At 42.0% G+C, this 16,834-nt stretch overlaps 1 protein-coding gene across 3 annotated transcripts in view; it reads right to left on the bottom strand.

Annotated features, from left to right (window-relative positions):
- The window catches only part of golga5 (golgin A5), a 103,226-nt gene that overhangs the window by 29,227 nt on the left and 57,165 nt on the right, over positions 1 to 16,834 (bottom strand). For all 3 annotated transcript variants that reach the window (XM_073039140.1, XM_073039139.1, XM_073039141.1), the window contains exons 5-8: positions 13,816 to 13,939; positions 11,141 to 11,344; positions 7,880 to 8,050; positions 5,694 to 5,822 (exon numbers count right to left, since the gene is read on the bottom strand). In XM_073039140.1, coding sequence (XP_072895241.1) covers positions 5,694 to 5,822; positions 7,880 to 8,050; positions 11,141 to 11,344; positions 13,816 to 13,939 — 628 coding nt within the window. The remainder of the gene's footprint in view (positions 1 to 5,693; positions 5,823 to 7,879; positions 8,051 to 11,140; positions 11,345 to 13,815; positions 13,940 to 16,834) is intronic.

The raw sequence follows: 16,834 nt of genomic DNA, 5'->3' as shown, positions 1-16,834 counted from the left end.
TAGAAACACCAGCCATTACTGTGTAGCTACCATTCCCGCCAGTGTCCCTTTACAATCAACTTTGGCCAGGTTCCCTCTCATGCCTCAGCAATTCCCTTTACTCCACTGTAATACTGATACATCTGACTTTATCTTCACCCTCTTAAAATGCAGGGTGTACTCATTGCCTCCCAAGGGTTCCTTTACCTTAAGCTCCCTAATCAAATCTGGTTCATTACACAACACCCAAACCAGAAAACCAGAAGTGCCTCTCCCCTAGAGGGCTTAACCACTAACTGCTCTGAAACGACACACTGTAGGCACTCTACAATTCCCCTCTCTTGGTATCCAGCACCAACCTGATTTTTCCAATCTACCTGCATATTGAAATCCCCCATAACTATCATAACATTGCCCTTATCAGATGCCTTTTCTATTTCCCGCTGAAACTATCCCACATCACAGGCCTGTATATAACTCACATCAGGGTCTTTTTAGACAATAAAACCATAAGACATAGGAGCAGAATTAGGTCATTTGGCCTATTGAGTCTGCTCCACCATTCAGTCCTGGCTGATCCTTTTTTCCCCTCCTCAGCCCCACTCCCCGGCCTTCTCCCCGTAACCTCTAAAGCAGCGTCCAATGAAGAACCTATTTGCCTTAGATACATTCGACAACCTGGCCTCCAAAGCTGCATGTGGTAATAAATTCCACAATTTTACCCTTGCAGTTTCTTAACTCTATCCACAGGGATTCTACATCTTCCAATCCTGTTTCACCTCTTTCGAAGGATTTTATTTAATTTTTTTATGCCACCCCTTCCCCGTCTGCCTGTAAGTCCTTTCTATACGATATCTGTTCTTGGATATTAAGATATTAAGATATTAAGTTCCCAAATAGGATATTCTTACAGCCACTCATATCATAACTGCCAATCTCTGACTGCACTATAAGATCACCTACCTCATTGAAATACAACATCTTCAGTATTCATCACCCTTTTCGTTTTGGCTCCGTGTTGCACTTCAACTCATCCTATTGACTGCAATTTTGCTCTGTCATGTCTGTCCTTTCTCAGTTTCACTACACACTGCCTCTGCTTGTAAACCAACTGCCCCATCCTCAGCCCTGCCATTGTGATTTCCATTCATATGCCAAATTTCTTTTAACCCTCCCAAACAGCTCTAGCAAACTTACCTGTACGGATATTGGACCACCTCGGTTCAGGTACAACCCATCCCTTCTGTACAGGTCACACCTTCCCCGGACGAGATCCCAATAATCCAGAAATCTGATCCCCTGCCCCTGCACCATTTCCTCAGCCACTCATTTATCTGTCCTACCGATTTAGCACACTACACTGGGAGTAATCCCGCTCCTCAGTCTCTTCTCTAACTCACTGCGCAGGACCTCTTCCGGTCATCTACTATCTGAAGCCTGCACTCTGGGTGTGACCACCTCAGTAAAAGACTCCACGATGGTCCTCAGTACATCCAACTCCAACTCCCCGTCAGTCAGGAGCTGAATTTGGGGGCACGTCCTTCAGAAGCCATCATTAGGGAGACTGTTAGATACCCTGAAATCCCACATCTCACAGGAGGGGAGTCTAGGACCAAATGGAACAGCCTCTGAATTGAGGAAGGTCCATTTAGAAGAAAAGGAATTTCTTTAGCCACAGGGTGGTTAATCTGTGGAATTTAGCGCTCCAGGCATGCCAAGTGATTGGGTATATTTAAAGCAGAGGTTAATGGGTTCTTGATTGGTCAGGGCATCAAAGGTTAAAGAGAGAAGGCAAGAGAATGGGATTGAGAGAGATAATAAATCAACTGCGATGGAATGATAGAACAAACCAATGGGCTGAATGGCCTTGTGCTTCTCCTATGTCTTATGCTGTTGAATTAAATAATTTTAACCAATTGACTTAATGTAAGCTTTATTTACTTTGGTGCTTTGTAAAAGGGGAACATTGTGCCATTCCACCACAAAACTGTTCAGAGCTTTTGACTTACCAGGTCAAAGGTTACCAGGTTAGAGCGCGGATCAGTGTTTGGAGGTATGATGTGGTGGCCATTACAGAGACTTGGATGGCTCAGGGACAGGAATGGTTACTTCAACTGTTGGGTTTTAGAAGCTTCAGAAAGGACAGGGAGGGAGGCAAAAGAGGTGGGGATGTAGCACTATTGATCAGAGATAGTGTCAGGGCTGCAGAAAAGGTGGATGCCATGGAGGGATTGGAAGTTAGGATCAGGAGGGGGTCAATAATTTTACTGGGTGATTTTTATAGGCCGCCCAATAGTAACAGGGATATCAAGGAGCAGATAGGGAAACAGATCCTGGAAAGGTGTAATAATAGACTTAAAGAAAAGAGTGGAAATAAAAAAAACACAAGCAAAAGGAAAAAAAATGTACAAGTAGGGAGTGATCTTTTTTTTTTACAACATATTCATTGATTTGTGAGAATAAAATCAGGCCTATTGATATATATATGTACAATGTCTGGAATACATCTTATGGAAATATTTGTTTGATGATGAACTTCAGTAAAAAAATAAATTACAACAAAAAAGAAAGGTGTAATAATAACAGAGTTGTCGTGATGGGAGACTTTAATTTCCCAAATATCGACTGGCATCTCCCTAGAGCAAGGGGTTCAGATAGGGTGGAGTTTGTTAGGTGTGTTCAGGAAGGTTTCTTGACACAATATGTAGATAAGCCTACAAGAGGAGAGGCTATACTTGATTTGGTATTGGGAAATGAACCTGGTCAGGTGTCAGATCTCTCAGTGGGAGAGCATTTTGGAGATAGTGATCATAATTCTATCACCTTTACAATAGTACTGGAGAGGGATAGGAACAGACAAGTTAGGAAAGTGTTTAATTGGAGTAAGGGGAATTATGAGGCTATCAGGCAGGAAATTGGAGGCTTAAATTGGAAACAGATGTTCTCAGGGAAAAGTACAGAAGAAATGTGGCAAATGTTCAGGGGATATTTGTGTAGAGTTCTGCACAGGTATGTTCCAATGAAACAGGAAAGTTATGGTAGGGTACAGGAACTGTGGTGTACAAAGGCTGAAATCAATCTAGTCAAGAAGAAAAGCTTACAAAAGGTTCAGAGAGCTAGGTAATGTTAGTGATCTAGAAGATTATAAGGCTAATGGGAAGGATCTTAAGAAGGAAATTAGGAGAGCCAGAAGGGGCCATGAGAAGGGCCTTGGCGGACAGGATTAAGGAAAACCCCAAGGCATTCTACAAGTATGTGAAGAACAAGAGGATAAGACATGAAAGAATAGAACCTATCAAGTGTGACAGTGGGAAGTGTGTATGGAACCGGAGGAAATAGCAGAGGTACTTAATGAATACTTTACTTCAGTATTCACTATGGAAAAGGATCTTAGTGATTGTAGGGATGACTTACAGTGGACTGAAAAGCTTGAGCATGTCGATATTAAGAAAGTGGATGTGCTGGAGCTTTTGGAAAGCATCAAGTTGGATAAGTCGCCGGGACCGGATGAGATGTACCCTAGGCTACCACAGGAGGCGAGGGAAGAGATTGCTGAGCCTCTGGCATTAATCTGTGCATCATCACTGGGGATGGGAGAGGTTCCGGAGGATTGGAGGGTTGTGGATGTTGTTCTTTTGTTCAAGAAGGGGAGAAGAGATAGCCCAGGAAATTATAGGCCAGTGAGTCTTACCTCAGTGGTTGGTAATTTGATGGAGAAGATCCTGAGAGGCAGGATTTATGAACATTTGGAGAGGTATTATATGATTAGGAATAGTCAGCATGGCTTTGTCAAAGGCAAGTCGTGCCTTGCATGCCTGAATGAATTTTTTAAGGATGTGACTAAACACATTGATGAAGGAAGAGCAGTAGATGTAGTGTACATGGATTTCAGCAAGGCATTTGATAAGGTACGCCATGCAAGGCTTATTGAGAAAGTAAGGAGGCATGGGATCCAAGGGGACATTGCTTTGTGGATCCAGAACTGGCTTGCCACAGAAGGCAAACAGTGGTTGGAGACCGGTTCATATTCTGCATGGAGGTCGGTCACGAGTGGAGTGCCTCAGGGATCTGTTCTGGGACCCCTTCTCTTCATGATTTTTATAAATGACCTGGATGAGGAAGTGGAGGGATGGGTTAGTAAGTTTGCTGATTATACAAAGGTTGGGGGTGTTGAGGATAGTGTGGAGGGCTATCAGAAGTTACAGCGGGACATTGATGGGATGCAAAATTGGGCTGAGAAGTGGCAGATGGAGTTCAACCCAGATAAGTGTGAAGTGGTTCATTTTGGTAGGTCAAATCTGATGGCAGAATTTAGTATTAATGGTAAGACTCTTGACAGTGTGGAGGATCAGAGGGATCTTGGGGTCCGAGTCAATAGGATGCTCAAAGCAGCTGCGCAGGTTGACACTGTGGTTAAGAAGGCATACGGTGTATTGGCCTTCATCAATCATGGAATTGAATTTAGGAGCCGAGAGATAATGTTGCAGCTATACAGGACCCTGGTCAGACTCCACTTGGAGTACTGTGCTCAGTTCTAGTCACTTCACTACGGGAAGGATGTAGAAGCTATAGAAAGGGTGCAGAGGAGATTTACAAGGATGTTGCCTGGATTGGGGAGCATGTCTTATCACAAGTTGAGTGAACTCGGCCTTTTCTCCTTAGAGCGATGGAGGATGAGAGGTGACCTGATAGAGGGTGTATAAGATGATGAGAGGCATTGATTGTGTGGATAGTCAGAGGCTTTTTCCCAGGGCTGAAATGGTTGCCATGAGAGGACACAGGTTTAAGGTGCTGGGGAGTAGGTACAGAGGAGATGTCAGGGGTAAATTTTTTACTCAGAGAGTGGTGAGTGCGTGGAATGGGCTGCCGGCAACGGTGGTGGAGGTGGATACGATAGGGTCTTTTAAGAGACTTTTGGATAGCTACATGAAGCTTAGAAAAATAGAGGACTATGGGTAAGCCTAGTAATTTCTAAGGTAGGGACATGTTCGGCACCACTTTGTGGGCTGAATGGCCTGTATTGTAGGTTTTCTATGTTTCTGTGTCCATTTTTAACAAGACTCAAGAAATGTTAAAATACATTGAACATTACGCCCATTACTGAGAGGCTAAAGAACTATGATTTAAAAGCTTTAAATACCTCTAGATACCATGTCACATCATTGAAAAAAACAGAAATGATTTTATTTTGTTGATACTCACAATAATGATTGCACCTTTTTCTAGAAACAACTAGAGGCTGCACACTGGATGGTGCTCAACAATCTGCTGAAGGAACTTGGTGGATGGAGCAGCGTTTGTATAAGGAATGGAATTACCGACTTGTTGATTCAAAACTCTGCTTCAAAACATCCAAATAAAAAGTGGACAACTCTTCAGGCCTTTCATCCTCTCTTATGCAGGGTTTCTATCCAAAACCACAGCAATTCACTTCCTCACTTTGATGCCGTTTAACCTGCTGCATTCCACCAAACTGCATCTGCACCTCCTGCGGTCCATCATACAGTCAAAGCTTTATCAGAACAGTTAATATTTTGTATTTTATATTGTATGAAGTTATTTGAGTTAATATTTTGTTTTATCGGTTGTGTGTGATACGTATTGTGAGTCACCACAGCCTGGAGGAATTTTGTTGTATTTCTGTACAGTCAGATGACAATAAACTTGGCCTTGAACTTGATTTTACTTTGATTTACGAAGGTTAATACACATACCTGTTTCTGACGTTCTAGTTCAGCTTCCATTTCCTTTTTGGATGCCAGTAGTGAATGGATTTGTTCTTGTAGTTCTTGAATTTGTTCCCTGAACGATTCTGCCTCACCTAACTGTTGAGCCTCAGTATCCTACAATCAAATTCAAGTGTCGAAGATAAATCAGTCAGCAATGCTTCATTTGTAACAGACCATTCCATGCATGCAGCTTCTTCCAAATTGCACAGGGCTTCCTTAAATAAATTTACATAGGATTAATTTCAGTTCATTTCACTGTAAGGTGTATGCTTCATATCAGAATGGAATTACAAATTTACCTCTATGTCGCAAAATAAATCCCCACCCATTAAACACAGCAATGATAATTAACAACTGCATTTACATTTGCCAAAATATTTACGTCATGCATGTACAATAACCTATACAGGGATTTTTTTTAAATTAAAACAATATCTGTCAGACTGTGGTAAGTCTGAGATAGGGGAATCTCATTATTAATTATTCTAAAGATGAGATCAATCTTCTTATTTATCACAGAGGGAGAATAGTTCTTAATGGTTTTAGGGCAAATTGACAAGGATCTAGATCAGGGGTTCCCAACCGGAGTCCACAGACCCTTTGGTTAATGGCAGGAGTCCATGGCATAAACAAGGTTGGGATCCCTGATCCAGATCAAGAAGAGCTTAAGATAATTGCCCCTTCCTGACCTATCAATGGACCACTGGTAGACAGACAAATATTCAATACAGTAGCAAATATCACCCTTTTGCAATTCACAGTTAATACAGGGGATTTTTTGAGAACACACCACTCTCCTGAGTTCCCAACAACCTCCCGACAATCCTTCACTAGAATGCTGGGCTCCCATTTCTAACCCCATCCAAACGTCGGACCAAGTGGTGTTCCCCAGGGAGCTGTGTTGGGACAATACAAAGATAGGTGAATGAGGTAGGTAGTGTTGAGGAAGTAGGAAGTCTGCAGAAAGATTGAGAGAAAGGGCAAAGTGGCAGATGGAAAATAGTGTAGGGAGATGTTTGATCAGGCATTTTGGCAGAAGGAATAAAGACGTAAACCATTTCCCGAATGGGGAGAAAGTTCAAGAATCAGAGGTACAGAGGGACTTTGGGATCCTTGTGCAGGATTCCTTAAAGGTTAACTTGCAGGTTGAGCTGGTGGTAAAGAAGGCAAATGCCACATTAGCATTCATTTCCAGAGGAAAAGAATATAAAAGCAAGGATATAAAAGGAAACAGGAAAATCATACAGTTTAACATGTAGCTAAGAAGTTGGTGCAGGAGAGAGGGCTTTAGATTTTTGGATCATTGGGCTCTCTGCTAGGGGAGATGGAACCTGTAAACCTGTACAGAAAAGATGGTTTGCACCTCAACAGAAGGCAGATTACTAATATCCCAGTGGAAGGTTTGCCAAAGCTGCACTGGCGGGGGGCGGTGGGGTGTTAAACGAGAGTTGCAAGGGGATGGGAACCGGAGAGCCAGAGTAGACAGTGTTTGTGGGTTAAGGGTGAAAGGTGAAAAGTCTACTGGGAACATGAAGGGCAACTTCTCCTCTCAGAGGGTAGTGAGAGTGCGGAACAAGCTGCCAGTGCCAGTGGTGGATGCGCATTGATTTTAATATTAAAGGGAAATTTGGATGGGAGAGGTGTGGAAGGCGATGGTCAGGGTGCAAGTCCACAGGACTAGGCTTGGACTTGATGGGTCGAAGGGTTTATTCCTGTGCTGTAGGTGTTCTATGAATATGAATTTCTTTAGCCAGAGGGTGGTGAATCTCATTGCCGCAGACAGCTGTGGAGACCAGATCACTGGGTATATATAAAGCAGAGTTTGATAGCTTATTGATTAGTCAGGGCTTCAAAGGATACGGGGAGAAAGCAGGAGAATGGGGTTGAGAGGGATAATAAATCAGCCATGATGGAATGACAGAGAAAAACTTGACGGGCTGAATGGCCTATTTCTGCTCCTTTGTCTTATGGTCTCCCAACTCTAGAACACTGTGCTCCCATTTAAGATCCCACCCAAAAAGCACACCACAGAGAAATGCAGAGCCAAAATGCCAGGTTTTCCTGTGAGAGCCATTTCCATCTTGTGGCGTTTTGTTCAGTCACAGCTAAAGTAAGCAATAAAATACATCACTTGAAGAAGAGTTTTACAGCTGATGACAAGATGTACATACCTGCAGTTCTGTCCTCAGTGTTTGGATCTGACCCAATAGTCTTTGGATCTCTTCCCGCTGCATGTCACGTTCATGCCGCACCTCCTCCAGCTCCAATGTGTTAATCATATGGCTCTCAATACCTTCAATCCCTGAACCCTCCTTTAGGCTGTTAATCAGTTTCTCTTTGGACTGTGGAAGAACAGCGTAGAGAGTTGATAACAAGTTTGTGTTAAGTAATTTTAGAATGGTAACTGAGAAAAACGATGAACATTCCTTATATAGGCCTATTGACACCTCCATTGTTCAAAGTTCAAAGTAAAATTTATTATCACAGTCTATACACGTCACCACATACAACCCTGAGATTCATTTTCCTGCGGGCATACTGAGAAAATCTATAGAATAGTAACTGTAAACAGGATCAATGAAAGAGCTGGAACATAGAAGACAACAAACTGCAAATGTAAACATAAATAAATAGCAATAAAAAACAAGAGCATGAAATAACAAGATAAAGAGTGCTTAAAGTGAGATCATTGGTTGTGGGAACACCTCAATAGATGAGTGTCATTATCCTCTCTTGTTCAAGAGCCTGATGGTTGTGGGATAGTAATCTGGTGGTTTAAGTCCTGAGGCTCCTGTATCTTCTACCCGATGGCAGCAGTGAGAAAAGAGCATGGCCTGGGTGGGGAGGATCTCTGATGATGGATTCTGCTTTTCTTTGACAGCATTTCATGTAGATGTGCTCAAAGGCTGAGAGGGCTTTGCTCGTGATGTACTGGGCCAAATCCAGTACCTTTCGTAGGATTTTCTGTTCAAAGGCATTGGTGTTTCCATACCAGGTCATGATGCAATCAGTCTATTCAGTCTCCACTGCACATCAATAGAAGTTTATCAACAACTGGCAAACCCATGTTATGGGAGGGGCAACTGCTTTCAAGAAAATGGTCTACAAGTGATTTTCCTTAATACAAACCTCCTCACACAAATCTGTAAGAGCAGAACTTGGGTAGTGGTTTGTGAACTGTAAAGCAAATTTCTGACACCCAAACAGCTGTAATCTGGAGATCACCTGGACTACAATTCCTCGTCTTTGATGCAATTTTGATGTCCTACTCAAAGTGAACCATTCATTAGTCATGGAACACTCCAGCACAGAAATATGCCTTTCCTTCCTGAACTACTACTCTGCCTATTCCCATTCCACAGCCCTCCAATCCATGTGCCTATCCAAATTTCTCTTAAATGTTGAAACTGACTCCGTATCCACCAGCTGCACTGGCAGCTCGTTCCACACCCTCAACATCCTCCAGTGAAGATATTCTCCTCATGTTCCCCGGTTGGGTGCAGCCTTTCATTGATTCTATTTCCTTTCTTGGATTAGTGAGTATGTACGCAAGAAAACAAATCTCAGGGTTGTACTTTGAACTTTAAACATTTCACCTTTCCCCCTTAACCCATAATTTCTAGTGGTGGTCCCACCCAAGTCCAGTGGGAAAAAACCTGCTTGCATTTACCCTATCTATGCCCCTCATAATTTTGTAAACCTGTATCAAATCTCCTTTCAGTTTTCTAAGTTCCGAACATAATATCAAATTAAAACACCTTGATTGTATACTTAGGAGTCTAATCTAAGATTAACATTTTCTGCTGGGAAATTGCAAAAGCATCTCATGATGGGATAAGGTAAATATAAAAATTACTACAAACTATCAAATTAAGCTCATTCCTGTCACCTAGTGACCACATTCCAGTATTGCAATGCACCAGTGAAAAACATTCAAGTTTAGATGAAAATTTGTGCCCCCCTGAGAAAGAAGTGCAAAGGAGCCTAAACCTGTTGTTCGGTTCTTCCCTCTAACAGCAACGTTCTGTTAACCTGCCATGCTGGGGACTTTGCTGGTGCTGAACTAGCCTATGTTTTAGACAGTAAGATGCTTCACTTTAATTCAGCTTTATTTAAGATGTTACACAAATGAATCTGGTGATTTGAATGGAACAGAGGAATCTGAGCCCCAGCGAGAGAAACCAGCGAGTGCCAAGTACCATTTTATTTACTTACTTAGACATGCAGTGTGGAACATACCCTCGTGGTCCTTCAACCTGCGGCACCCAGCAACCCATTGGTTTAACTCCACAGGACAATTTACAATGACCATTTAACCTATTAACCGGTACATCTTTGAACTGTAGGAGCAAACCCGGTTTCTGAAAGGGGATGCTGGATTTGAACTCCAAACTCCAACGCTCCGAGCCGTGAGCCAGATGCTGAACCATCGGAATTTTTGATTAGTTCATTGTTGCTAAGCTACATTCATTACCTTCTCCAAGAGCAATTCAAGATTCTCTAAATGCTTTATCCTCTCCCTCAATGCTTTCTAGCCATAGAACACTCTAACTCTTTATTCCCAGAGTGATAATCACTAATTACTTAACTAAAAAAAATGACAAGGATGTTGCCAGGACTTGAGGACCCGAGTTATAGGAAAACGCTGATTAGGGTTAGGTCTTCATTCTCTGAAACATAGAATGAGAGAGGTTTGATAGGGGTATACAGAATTATGCAGAGTATAGATAGGGTAAATGCAAATGTCATGGGTTAAGGGTGAAAGGTGAAATGTTTAAGGGGAACATGAGGGGAACTTGGCCATTTAGAGAGTGGTGAAAGTATGGAATAAGCTGCTAGTTGTGGAAGCAGTGCTGATCTCAAACATTTAGGAGAAATGTGTATAAGATGATGCGAGGCACTGATTGTGTGGATAGTCAGAGGCTTCTTCCCAGGGCTGAAATGGCTAACTCGAGAGAGCACAGTTTTAAGGTGCTTGGAAGTAGGTACAGAGGAGATGTCAGGGGCAAGTTGTTTTTTTACGCAGAGAGTGGTGAGTGCGTGGAATGGGCTGCTGGTGACAGTGGTGGAGGCGGATACAATAGGGTCCTTTAAGAGACTCCTGGAAATAGGTACATGGAGTTTGGAAAAATAGAGGGCTATGGGTAACCCTAGGTAATTTCTAAGGTAAGGACATGTTCAGCACAGCTTTGTGGGCTGAAGGGCCTGTATTGCACTGTAGGTTTTCTATGTTTATGTGCATGGAAGGGAGGGGTGCTCAATGTTATGTTATTATGTGTTGTATTGTACAGGGTTTATAGGCTGTAAATTGTCTCCATTGCTGACTTGGGACCCTCATGGCTCAAAGTATGTTCCATGTAATAAGTTATCCATTTGACATCACTTAGCTAAATATACAAGTTTGTTGTACTTCTTCATAACTTTGTCCTCACTTGCAGGATTCGGGAGGCCTTTTGCTTGTACTCCGCCAGCTCCTGTTTAGCAGAATCCAAGCTGGTCTTGGCAAGTTTGAGCTGCTGCTGATGATCTTCTGCCTTCCTCTTCTCTTCAATCGCCTTTCTCTCAGCTGCTGTCAGTGCTTCTGCTAGACTCTGACGCTCACACTCCATCTTACTCAGGCGAGCTGCAAATTCATTCTTAACAGAAAGAACAAAAGTGTTTTATTTAAATATATCTTTTATTTTCTTCAGAGATACAGCACAGAACAGTTCTTTCTGACCCACTGACCCTACCTTAATCACAGACAATTTACAATGCCATACCAACCGGCGCATTCTTGGACTGTGGGAAGCAACCAGAGAACTCAGAGGAAACCCACACACTCACAGGGAGAACGTACAGAGGACACTGGAACTGAATCCCAAACTCCAACACCACAAGCTGTAATAGCATTGCTATCCTGACAACCTCGTTCTTGATTTTTGATTTTTGAGCAAGTGCAAGTCTTATTGCTAAACAGATTCTGGGAAGAAGCCGGTATGGCTTAATAACAGCTTTTCAGCACATTCAATTATAAGAATTTCCCACTCACGTTTACCTACTTCATCTTTACTGTCCAGTCTCATAAATGACTGACCGTCTTAGACAGTACACTCAAATGCCCTCTTCACCTAGATGAGAAAAAATACAGTGGACTCTGGTTAATTGGTCAATTAGGGCAGCTGTTTATTTGGGACATCTCTTAAAGAGCAAAAACTAATCAAGAAAATAGGATTCCCTTTGTTTATTTGGGACACTATGCTGCCTTATTGGGACAGAAGACTATTACCGAATAGTTTCTAACTAGCATCAGTTACATGCACTTGTGTGGTCGTTAACACTCTACATCGTGTTTAGGACAAACAGTTTTTAAATAGTATCAGTTGTGTGCATTTGTGTATCTACTTGGGCCAATGGACTGCAATACAAAACATAGTGATTTTTTGATAATGTTATTCATTTATTTTGACTTTAGAAAACTTCAGACACTTGCCAAGAAGTCACTAAAATATTTGACACAAGCCAAAAAATTGCCTTAGGTATGTTTCTGCAGTTAATCAAAAGAACATGGCAATGTACACTGGATGAATTCCTCCATCAATAACTATTTGCAATTAATAACAGTTTTATAGTACTGTAGTGCTATTTGTACTGTTTTAATTTGCTCTGTATTTTATTTAAATACATAATTTGCTACTCAGTTAAACGGTAATTTATCTTTTTATACCTTTTTAACTATTCCCATGAAATTTCATCTAATTGGGGCAGCCAAAATGTTAACTGAGCCAAAATATACTGGTTCCAACATGTCCCAAGTAACCAGAATCCACTGTATTAATTTTAAACTAAAGATACAAACATCATCAGAAGTAAGAGGCGAAACTGGGGCAAGGGTAAACTCTGGTGGAATTCCATAAAACACAATGAAAGGTTAAATACAGATGTTCTGCATGTCAGCTGTCATGGATTGTACACTATTTCAGTCCAAGGATAGAAACAAATCCTCAATTATGTACAGTAACTATATATTCATAGCTGGGAATTGTACTCTACTGCAGATTTCCAGTGGAATTGAGTTTCAGAGATGGAGAACCAATTTGATCGTACCTTTGCTATGTGCTGCTAAGGACAAATTTCTACCTTATTGAACTTCTCTGCATCACAGGCAAATTCTTACTAATCACAATCAATGAAGTTTGTTTTAAACTGTTACAGGAAAAAAAATTACATTTGCCTCTATGTGCTATGGCATAATGATAAAATACCACTTGTCACCATAACAAGTTTTATGACTGCACCAGCCAATGAAACCTGCATTTATTCTGCTGAGGGAAGTGTGTGACAAACAAAATCCATCGTGTGATATTTGCGCTTTTTTATATAACGATGCTTAGGGTACAGACACAAATAATATGAGAATTAACTACTTATAAAAGTCTTCACACTTTATTCTTAGATTTACATATTTAATCTTTCCTCTCTTAATTGCTTGTAAAGCAAATGGACACAAAATAAAAATGCTTTTGTCCATTTCAGTTTCATAGAGCACAGAACAGTACATCATGGGAACAGGCCCTTCCACCCACAAGGCTGTGCTAAACCAATTAAATTAGTAATCAAATTGCCAACTAACTTAATCTCTTCCGCCTCAACAAAGTCAATATCCTTCCATTTTGCTCACATCCATGTGTTTATCTAAGAGCCTCTTAAATGCCTCTGCCATTACTGCCTCCATCACCCCCCCCCCCCCAGGGAGCACATTCCAGGCACCCACCACTCTGTGTGAAAAACTTCCCCTCACATCTTTAAAATGACCTTTCACCTTAAATTCACGCCCTCTGATATTAGACATTTCAACCCTGGAAAATGATACAGTTTGTCTACTCTATCCATGCCTCTCCTAACTATATAAACATCTATCCGGTCTCCCATCAGCCTTCACTGGTCTGCCCAACCTCACGTTACAGCACAGGCCCTGTAAGCCACGCAGCTTCGAAAGTGCATCGTCCAACAAACCAGGTCCATAATCTGATTTAATGCAAATTACAAATCAGACCAAGTTCATTCTAACTGGAAAGAGTCATCAGTATTCAGCTTCACGTTCTGGATACTTTTTGTTCAGACCAACCTGCATCTGAGTATAATTCTCTTGTTCTCTTTTAAGGGTTGATTCAGCATCCAGAAGCCTCTCTTGCATTGTCTGGTAGGCTTGGTTATGCAAGCTGCTGCCTTCATTATGATCTTGCAGAATCCTTTCAGTAAAACAGGAGTGTCATTATAAAACTCTCCTTGGGATTTTATAGATGCAATGTGTAAATACACAGCACAATGATATGGATTAGTCTATTCATATTCCCCATTATCTCACTTCCATAACATATAGGAATTTTCAATTTGGTCACCGTTTAATACTGCCAATTAGAGGCACTAACAATCACCTTATTATATCAAGAAGGATGTATGTCAACAGCAAAACTTACTTAACCTCCAGTAAATGGGTAATTAAACTGAAGCTCTAACATGCATAATGAGGAATGTCTCAATACATTAAATATGGAAAAAACAACACTTTGGATATAGAAGAACAGGAGTTATACAGTTATGCTAGCTTAATGAGACAAATGAAATCAGGAAACCAGCGCATTCTTTGACATAACTGATTAGAATGGATTATCCTTGGTGTGAAATATGTTAAATTGTAATGATGAACCTTGGGCATACAACAACTGTAACGCATTTATTCCGCAAACTGACATCACAAATAGTAGCATAAACATTTGTGCTTTAAGTAGTAAACTCTAACATACATAACACCTTCACTCTTGTATTCATCACCCTTTTTGATTTTACCCCCATGATACACTTCAACTCATCCGACGGACTTCGATTTTGCCCTGTCACCTGCCTGTCCTTTCCCAGTCTCGCTATACACTCTATCTATTTTCACACCAACTGCTCCATTCTCAGCCCTATCACTCCAGTTCCCATCTCTCTGCCAATTTAGTTTAAACCCTCCCCAACAGCTCCAGCAAACCAGCCTGCAAGGACATCAGCCCCCTTGGGTTCAGGTGTAACCATCCTTTTAGTACAGCTCGTACTGTCTGCAGGAGAGATCTCAATGATCCAGAAATCAGAACCCCTGCCCCCTGCACCAGCCCCATGCCAAATCATCCTATTCCTGCCCTCACTGGCGTGTGGCACAAGCAGCAATCCAGAGATTACTATTCTGAAGATCCTGGTTCTCAGCTTTCCACCCAAATCTAGAACACTTGCCTGAGTGTTCAGGAGCCTTGCAAGGTCAACAAATGATCTTTGTGATTTTTAAATATTCTACGTTGCTAATTTCACACTATGAAGTATCTACTTCAGCTCTATCCATTTTAAGATGTCATTTAAAAATCTGTACATTTAAAAGCCAACAACAAATAAAATTATGTCAAATTCCCAACAACATGGTAGGTTGTTGCCTAGCTGATTACACAGGAGCTGTGCACATCACAGGACCACTCTTCACGATCAAGCTGGAAAAGTGGTCGAGAGAGGCTCAGCTCAACTCCAAAACGTAACAGTAGGAACAGAGAGATAATAGGCTCAATTTCATTTAAAAAACAACTTTCACAATTATGTAAAACCACATTTCACTCAAGTTGCACCACACTGAGCTATGATATGCAATGCAGGTGAGCTTAGGAGGGTTAATAGCACCAAACAGTGACTCCATTGCTTGCATCTACAGAAACAGCTCTATTTCCATCTTTAATATCTCTATTTTTCCCTTTCAGGGTTCTTTTGAAGACCCTGACCTGAGTTACAGGCTGACTACGGTTCTTTGCGGGAATGAGACCCACTCTCGAGGTTTTATAACTGGCCGTTGTTCAGCACACCAAGGGCCCGGCCTAAGTACTTGGCTTGGCATTGGAAGCCTAAGATCTTGCGGCTCTGGAGACAGGCGGACCAAGGGTCAGTGTCACAACAGGAGACCCGTGTGTCTTCGGTGGAGTCAGGATATCTGCGACTGTGTGCCTGGAGACCCGGGATCTTTGCGATCTTCAGGCACAGAGCTCCAGAAAAGCGACATAACGGACTTTTAACATCGTAAACCAGCGAGTTGTTTGTTATGTCTCTCCACTCACTGGGAAAATGGAGACACCTCTTCCTCCCTTATTAGGGAGAGAGAGAACCTGTGGTATGTCGAATACCGGGTGAAACGCGAAGTCTTTGGGGTAACTGCAAGTCTGTGTCTTTGCTATCGCTTTGCTCATGCTTGAGTGCTCGGTGGCGGTGCCAGTGTTTTATTTTTGCCGGGGGGGAGGGGAGATTGTTGCTTGCTGCCGTTTATCGTGGGAGGGGAGAGCTGGGGGGACTTTGGGGTTCTAACATTTAACTGTCGTTCATTCTTTGGAGCACCCCTCTGTTTTTGTGGATGGTTGCAAAGATGGTTTCAGGATGTATATTGTATACATCTCTCTGACATTAAATGTACCTTTGAACCTTTGAATGAAGCACAAATAGAATGAAAAGCAAGTCAACCCATCTGACAGTGCGTCTGCAAATCTACCAATATTAGTACAGGCCTGCAGCGCAAAAGTCAGGAAGTTACGTTGCCGCTTTATAAAACTCTAGCTAGGCTGTGTCTGCAGTATTGCATACAGTTCTGGTCACCCTTTTATAGGAAGGATTTTGATGTTTTAGAGAGGTGTAGAAGAGGTTTACCAGGATACCTCCTGGATTAGAGGGCATGTTATAATGAGAGATTGGACAAACTTGGTTGGTTTTTATTATTATTAAGATAGAGTGGGGAGTAAGCCCTCTGGGCCCTTTGAGCTGCACCAGCCAGCAAACCCCAATTGAACCCTAGCCCAATCACAGGACAATTTACAATGTCCAATGAACCTACCAACTGTGAGACTGTGGGAGGTAACCAGAGCACCCAGAGGAAACCCACGCGGTCACAGGGAGAGCGTACAAACTCCTTACAGGCAGCAGCGGGAAGTGAACCCGTGTCACTGGTATTGTGAAGGGCTAAGCTACCCACCATGCTACCCAGCCAGATGTGAAGTGTTGCACCTTGGCAGGTCAAGTATAAAGAGACAGTACACTGTTATGGACAAGTGTTGATGAGGTCCAAGTTCCTAACTCTCTAAAAG

This window comes from Hemitrygon akajei, chromosome 3 (assembly GCF_048418815.1).
Source record: "Hemitrygon akajei chromosome 3, sHemAka1.3, whole genome shotgun sequence".
In the NCBI taxonomy this organism is placed as follows: domain Eukaryota; kingdom Metazoa; phylum Chordata; class Chondrichthyes; order Myliobatiformes; family Dasyatidae; genus Hemitrygon; species Hemitrygon akajei.
Note: the sequence above shows the minus strand (reverse complement) of the source record. Positions and strands in the feature narration are given on the sequence as shown.